Source organism: Myxocyprinus asiaticus, chromosome 47, assembly GCF_019703515.2.
Source record: "Myxocyprinus asiaticus isolate MX2 ecotype Aquarium Trade chromosome 47, UBuf_Myxa_2, whole genome shotgun sequence".
In the NCBI taxonomy this organism is placed as follows: domain Eukaryota; kingdom Metazoa; phylum Chordata; class Actinopteri; order Cypriniformes; family Catostomidae; genus Myxocyprinus; species Myxocyprinus asiaticus.
In genome coordinates this window covers 16,777,854-16,793,533 of record NC_059390.1, presented here as the reverse complement: position 1 = coordinate 16,793,533, position 15,680 = coordinate 16,777,854, and the positions used below count along the sequence as shown (strand labels likewise).

The 15,680-nt window shown below is 38.4% G+C and overlaps 1 protein-coding gene across 12 annotated transcripts in view; it reads right to left on the bottom strand.

The window, feature by feature from the left end:
* Positions 1-13,265, bottom strand: part of LOC127436881 (apoptotic protease-activating factor 1-like) — a 58,484-nt gene extending 45,219 nt beyond the window's left edge. For 7 of the 12 annotated variants that reach the window (XR_007896471.1, XR_007896472.1, XR_007896473.1 and 4 more), the window contains exons 1-18: positions 13,120-13,265; positions 12,194-12,368; positions 11,914-12,103; positions 10,758-10,955; positions 7,922-8,111; positions 7,693-7,805; positions 7,173-7,304; positions 6,262-6,500; positions 5,601-5,768; positions 5,206-5,337; positions 5,005-5,118; positions 4,432-4,616; positions 4,208-4,334; positions 3,973-4,098; positions 2,254-2,394; positions 942-1,067; positions 628-780; positions 259-387 (exon numbers count right to left, since the gene is read on the bottom strand). Coding sequence is in view for 7 of the 12 variants with exons in the window: in XM_051691354.1 (XP_051547314.1) it covers positions 259-387; positions 628-780; positions 942-1,067; positions 2,254-2,394; positions 3,973-4,098; positions 4,208-4,334; positions 4,432-4,616; positions 5,005-5,118; positions 5,206-5,337; positions 5,601-5,768; positions 6,262-6,500; positions 7,173-7,304; positions 7,693-7,805; positions 7,922-8,111; positions 10,758-10,955; positions 11,914-12,103; positions 12,194-12,331 (2,601 nt within the window). In the remaining 5 variants the exon portion in view is untranslated. Of the gene's footprint in view, positions 1-258; positions 388-627; positions 781-941; positions 1,068-2,253; positions 2,395-3,972; positions 4,099-4,207; positions 4,335-4,431; positions 4,617-5,004; positions 5,119-5,205; positions 5,338-5,600; positions 5,769-6,261; positions 6,501-7,172; positions 7,305-7,692; positions 7,806-7,921; positions 8,112-10,757; positions 10,956-11,536; positions 11,575-11,913; positions 12,104-12,193; positions 12,369-13,115 lie in introns of those variants that run through there. The other 5 variants (XM_051691355.1, XM_051691356.1, XM_051691362.1 and 2 more) reach the window with 5 other exon arrangements.
* Positions 13,266-15,680: the final 2,415 nt, after the last annotated feature.

Here is a 15,680-nt window from a genome sequence, read left to right as displayed (position 1 = left end):
TCTTCAGTACTGACAATTCTTATAAGAATAATACATTTTATAGTTTCAATAGTGTCGGACTTTATATTCCAAAATGTAGAACGAGTAAAAATAAAGAATGAGTAGGGATGTTCAATACTGTAAATATAGGAGATATACCAAACTTCATTTTTCTAATAAATGTCTTCATACAATTTTAATGTTTTGAAATTCTTCTGCCAATCTTATTTCATGCCTTGAATTTGAGCATCTACGAGTGCTGTCTCTCATGTGACATACCTCTACAGTGTAATGGGAGAGAGCGACGGCCAGCAGATTGGTGTTGGGACACACGTGGCAGTACTGCACTGTACTCAGGCGACTAGTCCTCATCTCCAAAAGCATTTTTGATGTAGCTACATCAAACACCTACACAAACGTACACAATACAATCAACACATACACTGTTTAAATACCAACCACGAGAGAAGAGACAACAAACAAATCTCTCATTATGGCTTGAAAATGTTGTCATGAGGAGCTGGGATAGTTAATATTTCATGATCATGTTTTATTTTAACTGGTGCATCAAATTACGTTGTTTCAAGACTATTACTTTTCTTTTAATACGGTGCTGTATTTCACACACACATATATAAATGTACTTACAAACACAGCGTTCCTGGCAGCACAAATGACCCGCGAGCTGTCAGACGACCAGGTGCTGCATTTCACAATGACATTTATTTCATCGTCACTTTCCGGGAAAAAACTATTGACATCGATTGATTTCCACTCATTGGCAGAAGACACCTCAAACAGCTGACAAATACAAAGAAGTGAGTCCACATGCATTGATCGTTTCCCAATTTCCAAAGATAATCTAAGGTCATCCTTTCATTTTAAGGTGAAATATATAAGGCAGAACATCAGACTCTAGGTTAGTACTCTTGTTCCAACTATCCCAACTCAGACTGCCTCACCTTTAAGGTGCCGTCACTAGATGAAGTGGCGAGGTAGGCGTCGTTGGGAGAAAAGCAGCAGTGATTGACAGGCTCCATGTGTCCGAACATAGTGTTCTGAGAGGTCGTCTTGTTCGGGTTCCACAGCTGCAGGAAAGGTGGAGATGGAGAGAAATTTTTAGACAATTTGATAAAGGGGCCATATCATAAGGAACAAAATTGTTCCTGATCCTTTGAGATTTTGTACTATCCCATACTTAGAACTCAAAAACTTCCTCTCAAGTGAAAAAAGAGCATTAATTGAAAAGAAGCAGTTCATTCAATACTTCTTTCTGACAGTAAGGTAATAAGGAGGAAGCAGGAAAACACCTGAAGAACAAAATGATAAGAATAAAATGTGAGAAAGTCTGTTAAAATGTTTTTCCTGGCTGTGTGTAGCAACTGCAAATCTGCATATCTTTCTGAAGAATCCCAACAATACAAACGAGTCCCTGATCGTTTCAGTGCGATCTTAACAGTTTGAGCAGTGTGGATGTTTTGTGAACCTGTCACAATGTAATGCAGACTTAATGAAAAGAGTCTGTTGTTAAAGGATGGGGCAGCAGAAATTACACCAGATATGACAGCAAACCCACCGTTTGTGAATAAGAGCACTGCATCTCATTTCACATGCAAAGAGGGTGTTTACATATAGAAGTCCAGCAAGCACAGAAGCAAAAAAATGGAATGCTTAATTCTAATGGTCAGAGAGATGAGGGAAAATGGTCGGAAAAATAACTGAATTTTTCAGACCTTAGGGGGACTATGATATGACTCTTTGTTTGTATTTCTGTCTCAAGAACTATACGAGGATGGTCCCTTTTGTGAAAACAGGTTTCAAGAACATGTTTAGTCTGCTTTAACTGTCCTGCATATTGATGCATCTGCCGTAGCATTCTCTAAATCTCATTTCAGGGTGTTTCTTTCACTCCTCACGCCAAAAATGTTCCACGAAGTGCCCCTTTGTGTTCACGCCTCCACTGGGGGGATGTGCTCTCATTACGTGCTCTCTCTCATTCTGTTTCACACCAGCAGATGAATACAGTTCCACTGCAGACCCCTGCTGTCACACTCCTACAGATCTAGCACAATTCTTTGCAAATTTCACAAGCTGTAAAATTACACGGCTGCCCCATTCCCCTCCTCTGCAGCTCTGACAGCTGGTAGGACGCTTGCTGATTCTTATTACTCATATTCACTAAATATGTTTCTAACTGTGGAAAGAGGAAACCAAGGGTGAGAAAAAGAGATTTAAGCATGAAATTTTGCATGTTAAACACTGATGTCTTCTCACCTTGGTATTGTTGAATTTGTCATTAGAGCAGGTGGCCAGCAAGACACGTTGACCCGTGTTGGTGAACTGGCAGTGGTTTATCTGTTCGACATGTTCCTCGGCAAACTCTCTGACCAGAGAACCTCGCTCAACATTCCACAACTACAACAAAACACACAGAGACATTTCTCATTGACCTGACTGATTTCACACTACATAACCTTCAAGAAAGCTATTATCAGCATGAGCGAGAAACTGAGAAAGATCTTGAAATCATCATGAAACATTTGCAACCCGTTTTACTTCCATAAAGTGACATTTCCGAGTGAAACAGGATATTCAACAAGAATAAAAATCAGCAGGGTACCATCAGGTAGGGACTTGAATGTGTTGTGAAAAGTGGCCGGTGGAAATTAAAGCAAACATGGTGACATAAACCTGTTTTAGAGGCTGTAATCACATTTTCATAAAAGACTGTGAACAGAATTTTTCTTTAGAGTAATGTGCACTGATGAATAGTACACTCAATAAGACAGAGAATGTGTATTAAGAAAGTCAATAAGACCCAATCTAAATTTCATGTTGTACTTTTGAAGTAGAGCTGCTGATTTATTGTTATTTCAGTGCGATAAATTATATAAAAAATAATGTGTTAAAAAAATTTGCGCAATTAGTCATTCCCCAGACGGAAGTAAAGAATATTCCTTCCATCAGAGCAATTCTAGCTTCAAGTGCCACCTGTTTTCAGCAGGGGGCAGTAAGCGAGACTTCAGCTGTATAGGCAAAGCGCAACTGTACAGACAGCTAACCAAACTCAGACATGCTTGACACCATCGACAGCACAAGATGAAAACATGTTCTTGTGTTCAAAAACATCTGGACACAAATTCAGAATGCAGGGATCTCAAGACGTGATTTTCTAAGTTTCAAATTATGTTTCACTTGACACAGCATCTAAAACCGCTGTTTATGACGTGACGCAATCAAAGTGAGACGCTCCTAAAGCGTCTGTCTGACGCATGTGTACATTGACATGTCCATAGAAAAGTTCTTATAAATCTGTTTCAGACAGACTGATGAATTAAATTGCAAAATGGATTACTTTGGACTGTAGGCCTATAGGCTTTCAATAACATAGAAATTAAAAAATATGTTGCCTTCTAAAGCCACTTTTTTTATTGTCTTAAAAATGCTTTACTCGTCTGCCACAATAATGTAATGCTTTTTAATTATTTAATTTATAATATATATTATATTTATAAATATTGAAATATTAATTTAATCACTATACTGTATATCGAATTTTTGTTATTTGGGGGGCTTTTTCTGCAAATATTTATATATATGATTAATTCTACTAATTAATTGGCATGTCAAGTAATTCATTTGATTAAACATTTTAATCGACTGACAGCCCAAATTTAAATTCAACATGAACTCAAAATTGACTCAATTAACTTTCTTAATAAGTGTCCCAGGCTTACTGTACAAGATTAATCACAGCACAGCACTGTAAAGGAAAACAAAAAAATGACAAAACCAACTTTTCTTTACTGCTGATATAACTAAGACCACATGGCCCTCTTTTTATGATCCAATCAAATCCCAAAGCATGAAATCAAGTCCAGTCCTGCATTGTTTCAAACTGAATGTTCTGTTTCACTCAGAAATGTCACATTCTGGAAGTTAAATGCATTGCAAAAACTTTACATAAATAGGCAGGAAAACACACACACTGACCTTAACTTTCCTATCACTAGAGCAGGTTGCTATGTAACGGCTGTCGGGGGAAAAGGCACAGCACAGAACATCATCATCATGAGCTTGTAGTTCTAGAAGCTTCTCTCCAGAGGTCGTCTTAAAAACCTATAGAGGACAGAGAGGAGAGTGAAATATAATATATGACATATAGCAGTCAGATATTATTGTGTATAGAGTGCCAAATAGTTGAACAGCAGGACAGTTGAATGTTTACCCGCAGAGTCTTGCTGGCCCCACAGGAGGCGATTTTGCTCCCATCTCTGGAGAAACAGGCATAATATATGGACCCCTGGTGAGGATGAATGACCAGCCGAGACAAACTGTCCTGACTATTTTTGTTCCTATGGAGGCAAAAATTAACACAGTCTGCTTTCAATCATAATCTCATCCACAAGAAATTCACTATGAGTGGAAATGATCAGCAAGTGGTATACATACACCCAGTCAAGATAGAGCTGCCCCCTAGTGGCTCTGTCCTGCGCCTGCATCAAGGCCTGCCTGTAAACTTCAGAGCAGGCGGGCTGAGACAGAGCCAGCTGCACCAAGTCAGGAAACGGCCTCTGTTCCAGCTGATGCCCGTTCAGAGAGAGGAACTCCTGAAACTGCAGTCTCACCTCACTATTCTGTGCACAAAACAACGTAATATTTTATATTAATCAACAAGTCACATTTCCACATCTTGCATCTGTGATTGTACCATAAAGAATAGGTATTTTTCTTCATTTTTTTATTTAAGGATAGGGTAGAATATTTTTGGGAGATGATGCAGGCCAGATCTGAACCTGCATTTCCTGCAAGAGGACCACAGATCAATGTATCTAGAGCATATGCGTGCTATACACAAAGACAAATTTAAGTATTAAACACTTTTGCATTTTTTACCTATAAAGTCTAAATTATTGGTTAGCATTTGGACAGTCACACCTTACTTGACCTCAAATCCACAAATAAAAATCATTATAAAGGTCCTTAAGTGGGAATACTGTATGACAGTGATGGGTTTTGAAGTACCTCTTTGTCTAATATTTCACCATATTCCACATAGTCATTGATGAGATGAGCAGATCCCATAATCTGAGCTTTGTCTCTGACCCAGTCCAAGGAAAACATAAGTGAACAAAGCTCCTGAGAAATAAAAAGGATTTAGCATTAATGAAAAATCCTACTTACTGTATGCTCCAAATGTCAGTTCAGGTCATTCTGTAGAGTTACCTTAGAGAGGTCTGCTTTAGCCATGTGATATGGCAGAAAGTGATACCAGTACAAACACTCTTTATCTCCAGATCTGGGTGCGCCTTTCTTATAGAACTGCTGGTATTGACGGACCATCTTTTTATGCAGTTCCTACAAGAAATATTGTAAGTGTCACTTAAATGTAGTTTAGAATAATACTAATAATATTAACTTTTGTAATTCTCGATCAGAATGAGGATGATTAAATCATTGTAAGATTTAAAAAACAAAAAGCAAAAAGTAAAATCTCATGAAAACACTTCCCTCAGAAGACGAGGAAGATAAAATCACAGATCCTCTCCGCATGTCTGTGTGGTGTGAACATGCATAACTTCTCTTTGCTGGGTTTTCCAAAAATGGGACACATGACTTACAGTCAATTCATTGCGGTTCTGTTCAGTGAGAAAGTCCAGTTGCAGGTCGTGAAGGTAATAGAGGTACGGCCGCTGGTTACAGTCCCGAAACAGCAGAGATTTATTCACAAACTCCTGTAGGACGTCCTCCACCTCCTCCAACTCAAGACCCCACAGCACAGACAGAACCTACAGTTTGAATACAGTTTGAATATAGAACTTTCCAGCAAATCTTTCCAAATTTGCATTTGGCAGCTGTGCATGTTAATCAAATGAGTTAAAGCCTCTAGTGTCAAACAGAATTTCAAAAATGATGATCTCTTTCAAACAGGTTTCCCTGAACACTCCCTTCATCTGCCATTGGTTAGCCAAATAGAAAGTCCCACCCCAAACTCATGCCAATGATTGGGCCAATGTTCCTTTGAAAGCATGCTCAAACAAACAAGAGCAATATTTTGACAGCACCGCAGAAAGCTGTCAAAGCTGGAAAGCTGGGAAAGGATTTCAACATTTCAACAAAAAAATTACACATCAGCTTTAACACAACACAACCAAACTATTTAGACAGCCCGTTTAAAACACCACTTAAAGTGGATTAATCATAAAGAAATAATAAATAATGGATAGAGCATCTAAACAATTCATCACTTTACTAAATGTTGACAGTGATTTTGTGGCTGACCTTAGCAGGCACTTTGATGTCTTTCTGCATGACGCTCAGGTCTCTGTACAGATCTCGGTGTTCAACTTCCAGGACTTGCAGGCTGGCGTCCATGGCCTGATCCAAGGCTTCATAGTCATAGGATGAAGACTTACGGATCCGCTTGAACTGCTTCATCTTCAGCTGCCGCAGATAGTAGCCCCAGCGGTCTGGAAACTCCCTCAACAGAGCTCCGATCAGAGACACCACCAGAGGAGAGCCTACAAAAGGAGAGATGTTTGCAGTTGGTGCACATACTGGATTGTTAGTGTAGCTTGCTACAGTAATTATTCAGCTAGTCCCGCACCATTTGTGCTATGGACATGAAAGATACCTCAAATTATTTGGCTTGTTGAGTGCTATTTGTACGCAATCAGACTTACGATTTCGCCGGTCAAAAAAAATCTCATAGATTTACAGCAGGGACCTGAGCCATATCAAGGGGGCCACAATATCACAGAGCCTTTAGGTTGCCCCTTTTCACTTGGGCCAGTAAGTGACCTAACAACCACCCAAAACACCCTAGCAATGCCCTTGCAACTGCATAGCAACACAAAGGCAAGCACCATAAACATTGTATTTAAAAAATCTAGTTTATTTAATCATTTTATTTAACAACTGGGCATAATCTTCTTAACTTTTGATTGAGTCTAATTACATAACAAATGTGTAAATACAGTAAAGCGCACTAAAATTTGAAAGATAACCAATAAAATGGACATAATGAGACTTCTAATCAGAGAAGACATGATCGGTCATCAAGTCCAATCATTTACCTGTAGATGACACTGAGTAAATGCGATATAAATGCATTTCTTGAGAACTGGGTCATGTTTGATCATGTTTTTAAAAGACCTTCGAGTTCATTTTTGCATAAAAAGGGTAACGTGTACCTTTGCATTCGTTGACAATGCTGCGGGCCTGTTCTGGAAGCTTCTGTGGTTTCTCATTTACATACAAAGCAAGAACTTCCAAGGCTTTCTCCTCATCTAGACCGTTATCAACTGGCACTTCAAACCTTTTACCTACACACAAACACAAGGAAGCATACACAAACAGAACTCAAGCATTAACTCGGATTAAATAATGAGGCAAACTGAATTATAGGGCAAGATAGCACCTCAAAACCACACCACTTTGTTTATAGACAAATAAAGACATTTCTCTCTCTTAACCCAAGCCGGAAATAGCTTATCTCTTGTCCCAGATGCAGGATCTGCTGTTCTCTGATGCATATACTCTCATTTAGTTCAAAACCAAATGAACGGCCTTGGATTTAAAGCAAGTCTGAGACACAAACAGGCAGAGGACTTTTATTCAAGAGCCACCACTCACTGCGAGTGATTCTAGAATTAGTCTTGATCTATAGCAAACTAGCTGTAGTATTGGCATGAACATGAACAAACTACTCACCGCTAACTGATTCAGTCAGACCTCTATTCCGCGTGGTCAAGAGGACTCTGCACTGGATATCAAAGGACCTGAGAGTAGAGCTGTCCCAGATATCGTCCAGAATCAGCAGGGACCTGATGGAAACACAAAAATGAAAGACTAAATATAGGCTAATATGATTAAGTAAATAAATGACATTGATAGAGATCAGATGTTGTCTGGCTGCAGACCAACTGTCCCTAGTGCTCACCTGGGAAACCTGCGGAGCATTAGAAAACGCAGGCGTTCTTTGGCCTCTTCCACAGAGCAGGGTGGCCGCTGGCTTGCATCTGAACTTTGACCCTGTTCCAAGCGGAAACACAGAGACTGCATTCTCACCAGCAAGTCTGCCCGCTCACACTGCCCGACAGAGAGCCAGTGAACACCATCCGGAAAACACTCTGGAGGATGGAGGAAGGAAGAGAAATGGATGAGCAAGAGCGCCGTATTACTGAATATCATAGCGTCTGTGATTCGGCTGTAGACACAATGGTGCAGTAAGTAAAACAGCACGATTGTAAGTGTGACATTGTTTTTATACAACAATTCTATAAACACGATGTAAATATTGAGAAACATTTCAACACGATACACAAAAAACATGGTAACCAGCAATTGTTACCTCAAGGTATTAAAGGAATATTCCAGGTTCAATACAAGTGAGGCTCAATCGTCAACATTTGTGGCATAATATTGATTACCACAAAAATTAATTTAGACTCATCCCTCCTTTTCTTAAAAAAAAAAAAAGTGAGGCACTTACAATGAAAGTGAATAGGGCCAATTTTTGGAGGGTTTAAAAGGCAGAAATTTGAAGTTTTTATATTTTATAGAAGCAATTACATTAATTCTTCTGTTAAAACTTGTGTATTTTTTGAGCTGTGAAGTTGTTTAAATTGTAATTTTTACAGTCGTTTTTGGGTTTGTTGAAATTACACCATCATGGCAACGAAGTTGTAAAATTGGCTCTAACTTTACACAGAAAAGGTTAGTAAGTGATTTTATTACACAAAAATCAAGTTAACATGCATATTATGTCTTGTGGCTATACTTTTAAACAGTGTGTATTTTAACCTTTACGGATTGGCCCTATTTACTTCCATTGTAAGTGCCTCTTGATGTAACCTATAAATTACTTTCATTGAAGTAACCAAATTTGTCAAGTAAGATTCACTTTGTCAGATTTAATTACATTTTTGACTTGAATAAACCAGGAATATTTCAGATGTTACCACATGTAGCACATTTTTAGGTTACCTGACAAAACTTATTTCTTTTTATAGTGTATGGCCAGTTATTATTTGACATATCAGCAATCTCGGAATGACACTTCTCCAATCAAATTAAAGGACCGGAACAAACAACCATTTATATGGAAACATTAATAAGAGAAAATGGAAGCAAAAGTACATACAGGTGCATCTCAATAAATTAGAATGTCGTGGAAAAGTTCATTTATTTCAGTAATTCAACTCAAACTGTGAAACTCGTGTATTAAATAAATTCAATGCACACAGACTGAAGTAGTTTAAGTCTTTGGTTCTTTTAATTGTGATGATTTTGGCTCACATTTAACAAAAACCCACCAATTCACTATCTCAAAAAATTAGAATATGGTGACATGCCAATCAGCTAATCAACTCAAAACACCTGCAAAGGTTTCCTGAGCCTTCAAAATGGTCTCTCAGTTTGGTTCACTAGGCTACACAAGACTGCTGATCTGACAGTTGTCCAGAAGACAATCATTGACACCCTTCACAAGGAGGGTAAGCCACAAACATTCATTGCCAAAGAAGCTGGCTGTTCACAGAGTGCTGTATCCAAGCATGTTAACAGAAAGTTGAGTGGAAGGAAAAAGTGTGGAAGAAAAAGATGCACAACCAACCGAGAACCGCAGCCTTATGAGGATTGTCAAGCAAAATTGATTCAAGAATTTGGGTGAACTTCACAAGGAATGGACTGAGGCTGGGGTCAAGGCATCAAGAGCCACCACACACAGACGTGTCAAGGAATTTGGCTACAGTTGTCGTATTCCTCTTGTTAAGCCACTCCTGAACCACAGACAATGTCAGAGGCGTCTTACCTGGGCTAAGGAGAAGAAGAACTGGACTGTTGCCCAGTGGTCCAAAGTCCTCTTTTCAGATGAGAGCAAGTTTTGTATTTCATTTGGAAACCAAGGTCCTAGAGTCTGGAGGAAGGGTGGGGAAGCTCATAACCCAAGTTGCTTGAAGTCCAGTGTTAAGTTTCCACAGTCTGTGATGATTTGGGGTGCAATGTCATCTGCTGGTGTTGGTCCATTGTGTTTTTTGAAAACCAAAGTCACTGCACCTGTTTACCAAGAAATCTTGGAGCACTTCATGCTTCCTTCTGCTGACCAGCTTTTTAAAGATGCTGATTTCATTTTCCAGCAGGATTTGGCACCTGCCCACACTGCCAAAAGCACCAAAAGTTGGTTAAATGACCATGGTGTTGGTGTGCTTGACTGGCCAGCAAACTCACCAGACCTGAACCCCATAGAGAATCTATGGGGTATTGTCAAGAGGAAAATGAGAAACAAGACACCAAAAAATGCAGATGAGCTGAAGGCCACTGTCAAAGAAACCTGGGCTTCCATACCACCTCAGCAGTGCCACAAACTGATCACCTCCATGCCACGCCAAATTGAGGCAGTAATTAAAGCAAAAGGAGCCCCTACCAAGTACTGAGTACATATACAGTAAATGAACATACTTTCCAGAAGGCCAACAATTCACTAAAAATGTTTGTTTTTTATTGGTCTTATGATGTATTCTAATTTTTTGAGATAGTGAATTGGTGGGTTTTTGTTAAATGTGAGCCAAAATCATCACAATTAAAAGAACCAAAGACTTAAACTACTTCAATCTGTGTGCACTGAATTTATTTAATACACGAGTTTCACAATTTGAGTTGAATTACTGAAATAAATGAACTTTTCCACGACATTCTAATTTATTGAGATTCACCTGTATATGAGAAACACCTTCTTCAATATCTCACAAAAGTCTGAATCAGCACCAAGTCATTACCCTTAATGAGAGCACGGTCTCTAACAGCTTCTGCAGCCATCACAGACTTCCCTGAGCCCGCCATGCCAAACACAGTGACCCAACCCGTTGTGTCCTGCAGACGGTAGAGATTCTCCCGGATCAGGTTAAGCAGAGCGGGTCGGCTCACAAACACAACGGGTCTCTGAGGAACACCACCTTCACTCAGAATCAACTGGACTGGAATGCAGATGCAGTGAAAAGAGAAAGTGTCAAGTACTAACCTACATAATGTTTTGCCTTTAAAGGGGCCATATTATAGAAAACAGGATTTTACATGTTTTTCTGAATTTGAAACTTCCTCCCAAATCCAACCTGATAATTTAAGAAAACTATTCTACATAGGGGCTGCCATTTTAGAATCACATGACCAGCTGAATGCTACTCGCTTAATCTCAGTAACCATCTTGTTATTGGACACTTTCACTATTGGATTAAAATTAATCATGGCTGATTGTGAATAGTTCATTTTTTCATTGGCATCTGAAACTGAAAACTATTAGTTTTGAATGGCGCTGCATCCACACCACTAGGTGTCACTGTAAGTCCAAGATGTTACAAACAAAAAGTTTCTGAGTGCACCTTTAAGTACCAATGTACACTCCTTTTGTTATTTTTATATTATGCAAATGTTTTAATGTAATGTAATCTAATTACAAGAACTAAAGCACTGATGTAGTTCATTACCACCCAACACTCATTTCATATGTGGAGAGGCTTGCCAATCATAACAAAGGCAATTTACACATACATTCACATACATTTTTTAAGTTCCAGTGGCAGAATCCTCAGTTTAATTCTAAGGGTCAGAAAGAGGGTGAAAATGGCAGTGAAAAATAGTCATAAAAACATTTATCATAAAAATTACAATTATCATTGGTGCTACAAACCTTGATTAATACTAAGCATGTAAGAAAAAATCTCAATGCTACAGAAGTGAATATGTGACCTTTAAAATAATTTAATCCCTTTAATAACTATAAACTTCTATTCTGAGATCATCTCATTTTCATACACAATAAATATATTTTCAGACATGTTACAAACATAAGAACTGATAATTGCACAGACAAAGCTGACATCTAAGCACTTTACATTTACATACATGTCAGAGCAAAATATCCACCAAACTGATTACCAGAGGGAGACACTCCATCTGCAAAGCTTCTCTCTCCCTCAGGGCTGAGCAGAGGCAGGTCATTATGAAGGAGGCTGGCTAGATCTCCATAACTCTCACTGATCAGAGCATTATAAAAGGAGATGTAAGCCCTGTTGTCTTTCCTCAACAACAACTCCAGCAGGGCTGCAGCCTGCTCCTTTCTGGTGGCCTGGAGAACCAGGGAAAAGAAGCTCGACTGTCAAGTCTATTTTTTTTTTTTTTAAGTAACACTGAGCAATGTTGTATTGTCGCAACAGACCTTGCTGAGCACTCTCTCTTCCTCATCATTGGTCAGGACCCCATCGCTGATCATGTGGTCCATCAGGTAAGAGGCTTTGATGTCTTGCTCCAGAGTGGCTCTAAAGTGCAGCAGACAGCTGCGAGCTCGTTCCTCCATCTCCACATAAGCTGCAGCTCACCTCGACAACCCTGCACTTGATTGACAGTTACAAGCAACAGAGCAGCATACAATCATAAAGGGAGGGAACACACATCATAAATAAACATTTTATTTATTACACAAAAATAGCACAAGCACAGTTTTTCAAGTTATACATTTTGCAAAATGACATTTGATAGGTTTAAATAACACAATAGATATGCTGTTTAAAATTATGTCAAACTTGGGGGATGTCCACAGTTGTAGTGATTAACTACACCTGTTTTTACTCTGCTAGGACACTTGTGTGACACTCAATAACTGAGGGGAAAGCCACTGTATCTTTACATATAATGCCATATAATTCATATGTGTTTATATATCATTTATATTCATATTATGTACACTGAAAACAGACCTTGCCTATTATATAGATATCAGGACTAGATGCTAAACTGCGTTGAGTAACATGCCTGCTTATCCAGCTTTCTAAAACCAAAATTAAAACACAAGACAGGTCTATATGAGACTGTTAAGACTTTCTAGAAGTTACTATAAGTAATAATAAACTTGGGTGTGGATATACTGTCATCAAAAACGAAACAAAACAAATGTCTCTAATTTAACAAATAATGTAGGATGTTATTAATAATTTGGTGCACGCGCCTAAAAGCTAACAGACTACTAGGACGTTTAATATTAAGGTGTGGTCTATCAGCCCGTTCAAATTACCAACTGTTTTCTGATCAGTTACCTAGACATGACGACAAAATAATAATAATAATACATTAAATCGACATACTTACAGATATTGTTCTTCGCGGGGGAATTACTAAAATACAAGAGACTTCTTCTTTACAAACTGAGGTCTGTGACTTTAAGTGAGATATTTCAAAACATTCCAGATGGTGAAATTCAGATTGTCCGCACCAATAATTTTACGCTTCCTGCTTTTTAACCCAAACAACTTCCCCGGTGCGCTCTGACCAATAGCGGAACGCCATTTAGTCATGTGACCCTCATGAGGTAATGCGGAGTTCATCTGTCTGTAACTGGGCAGACCACAAAATACTGAACAACACAAACACATGCACAGTCACTTCTGAATTTAGGTAAACATTGGCTTTTTCTCTGTGACCAAACTGAATACAATTATAAATTCTTTATTTGTAATAATCCTGCAGGGTAAATATTTATTCCTGATCAGATATTGTTATTTGAATGCACAAATCCACTCAGACCATTGCAATAACTTGCGTTTTGCATATTAATTGTGTGTACTTTTGTTCAGAATTACGTTTGTAATTGGAAGTTGTAATGCTCTACTTAATCTCACACTCTTTAAACCTGGTGCACTCTTCGTTTTAGAATCACACTTGTACTCTTCAGGTCAAATTTGACCAGAAAACAGTAAACAAGTAATTTTTTTATATTTATGAAAGAAACGTAATAACACTAACTTCAGTCAAGTAAAAAACACTAAAGCTGTGCATTTTTGGAGGGATTTGTGGGGAATTGTATGGTATTTAGACCTTATTTGGATCTAAAGTTCTAAATTTCACCATTCATTTTCATATAAAATAAGCATATTTCATGTTCATGTTCAATTGAAAGTTTCAAAACATCAACATACTTGTCTCTTGGGGGTCTCTGGTGGTATCTACTGGAATAACAATAACAATTACATGAAATGACAACTATGGCCATTAGATGGCTTCAGTGCTCCATGCATTGACTGATCTCTATAAGACAATATTGTAACAAACTTCATTTCTAGATATTTTCACAAGTTTCGCATTGGATATATTTTTAGACATTATAATAAAACTATTATTTGTCAACTTGTAGCATTCTTTTTATCCACTTAGGTTGAAGTGTCAGATTTTGCAATGATGCTCCAATATGCTGTTAAACCTGACCATGCTGCCACATTCAAACCTGATTGTGCTACAAAGAAAAGACAGAGTAATTATTTTGTTACCTGTCATTTATTTCAAACATCAAAATTCTAGCATAAACTTTTGTCTACACTTACGAGGGCCAAATGTCGTCATCAGTAAAAAATAATTAAATAAAGCTCTTAAATTGGTCAGATGATGTTGATCTTCAAATCTAGTGATGTGGACATGTTTGTGTGATGGTTAGGTTTAGCTTTAGGGGTAGAGTTTGGAAAAAGTAAATATCATTAGCCTAATATGTAATCAGTGGAAGTCTATGAGAGATCACTAACATAATCAAACAAACCTGTATGTGTGTGTGTGTGTTTTCTGCATTGTGGATACTTTATCGTCTCACTCCTTCATTTATGTGTGGTGGTGTTCTGCATTGTGTCTGATTTATTGATTTTATTTTGACAAAAAAAAATATATATCTCTGTATTTTAGTATTTCCCATTCATACAGGTGCATCTCAATAAATTAGAATGTCGTGGAAAAGTTCATTTATTTCAGTAATTCAACTCAAATTGTGAAACTCGTGTATTAAATAAATTCAGTGCACACAGACTGAAGTAGTTTAAGTCTTTGGTTCTTTTAATTGTGATGATTTTGGCTCACATTTAACAAAAACCCACCAATTCACTATCTCAAAAAATTAGAATACATCATAAGACCAATAAAAAAACATTTTTAGTGAATTGTTGGCCTTCTGGAAAGTATGTTCATTTACTGTATATGTACTCAATACTTGGTAGGGGCTCCTTTTGCTTTAATTACTGCCTCAATTCGGCGTGGCATGGAGATGATCAGTTTGTGGCACTGCTGAGGTGGTATGGAAGCCCAGGTTTCTTTGACAGTGGCCTTCAGCTCATCTGCATTTTTTGGTCTCTTGTTTCTCATTTTCCTCTTGACAATACCCCATAGATTCTCTATGGAGTTCAGGTCTGGTGAGTTTGCTGGCCAGTCAAGCACACCAACACCATGGTCATTTAACCAACTTTTGGTGCTTTTGGCAGTGTGGGCAGGTGCCAAATCCTGCTGGAAAATGAAATCAGCATCTTTAAAAAGCTGGTCAGCAGAAGTAAGCATGAAGTGCTCCAAAATGTCTTGGTAAACGGGTGCAGTGACTTTGGTTTTCAAAAAACACAATGGACCAACACCAGCAGATGACATTGCACCCCAAATCATCACAGACTGTGGAAACCTAACACTGGACTTCAAGCAACTTGGGCTATGAGCTTCTCCACCCTTCCTCCAGACTCTAGGGCCTTGGTTTCCAAATGAAATACAAAACTTGCTCTCATCTGAAAAGAGGACTTTGGAACACTGGGCAACAGTCCAGTTCTTCTCCTTAGCCCAGGTAAGACGCCTCTGACGTTGTCTGTGGTTCAGGAGTGGCTTAACAAGAGGAATACGACAACTGTAGCCAA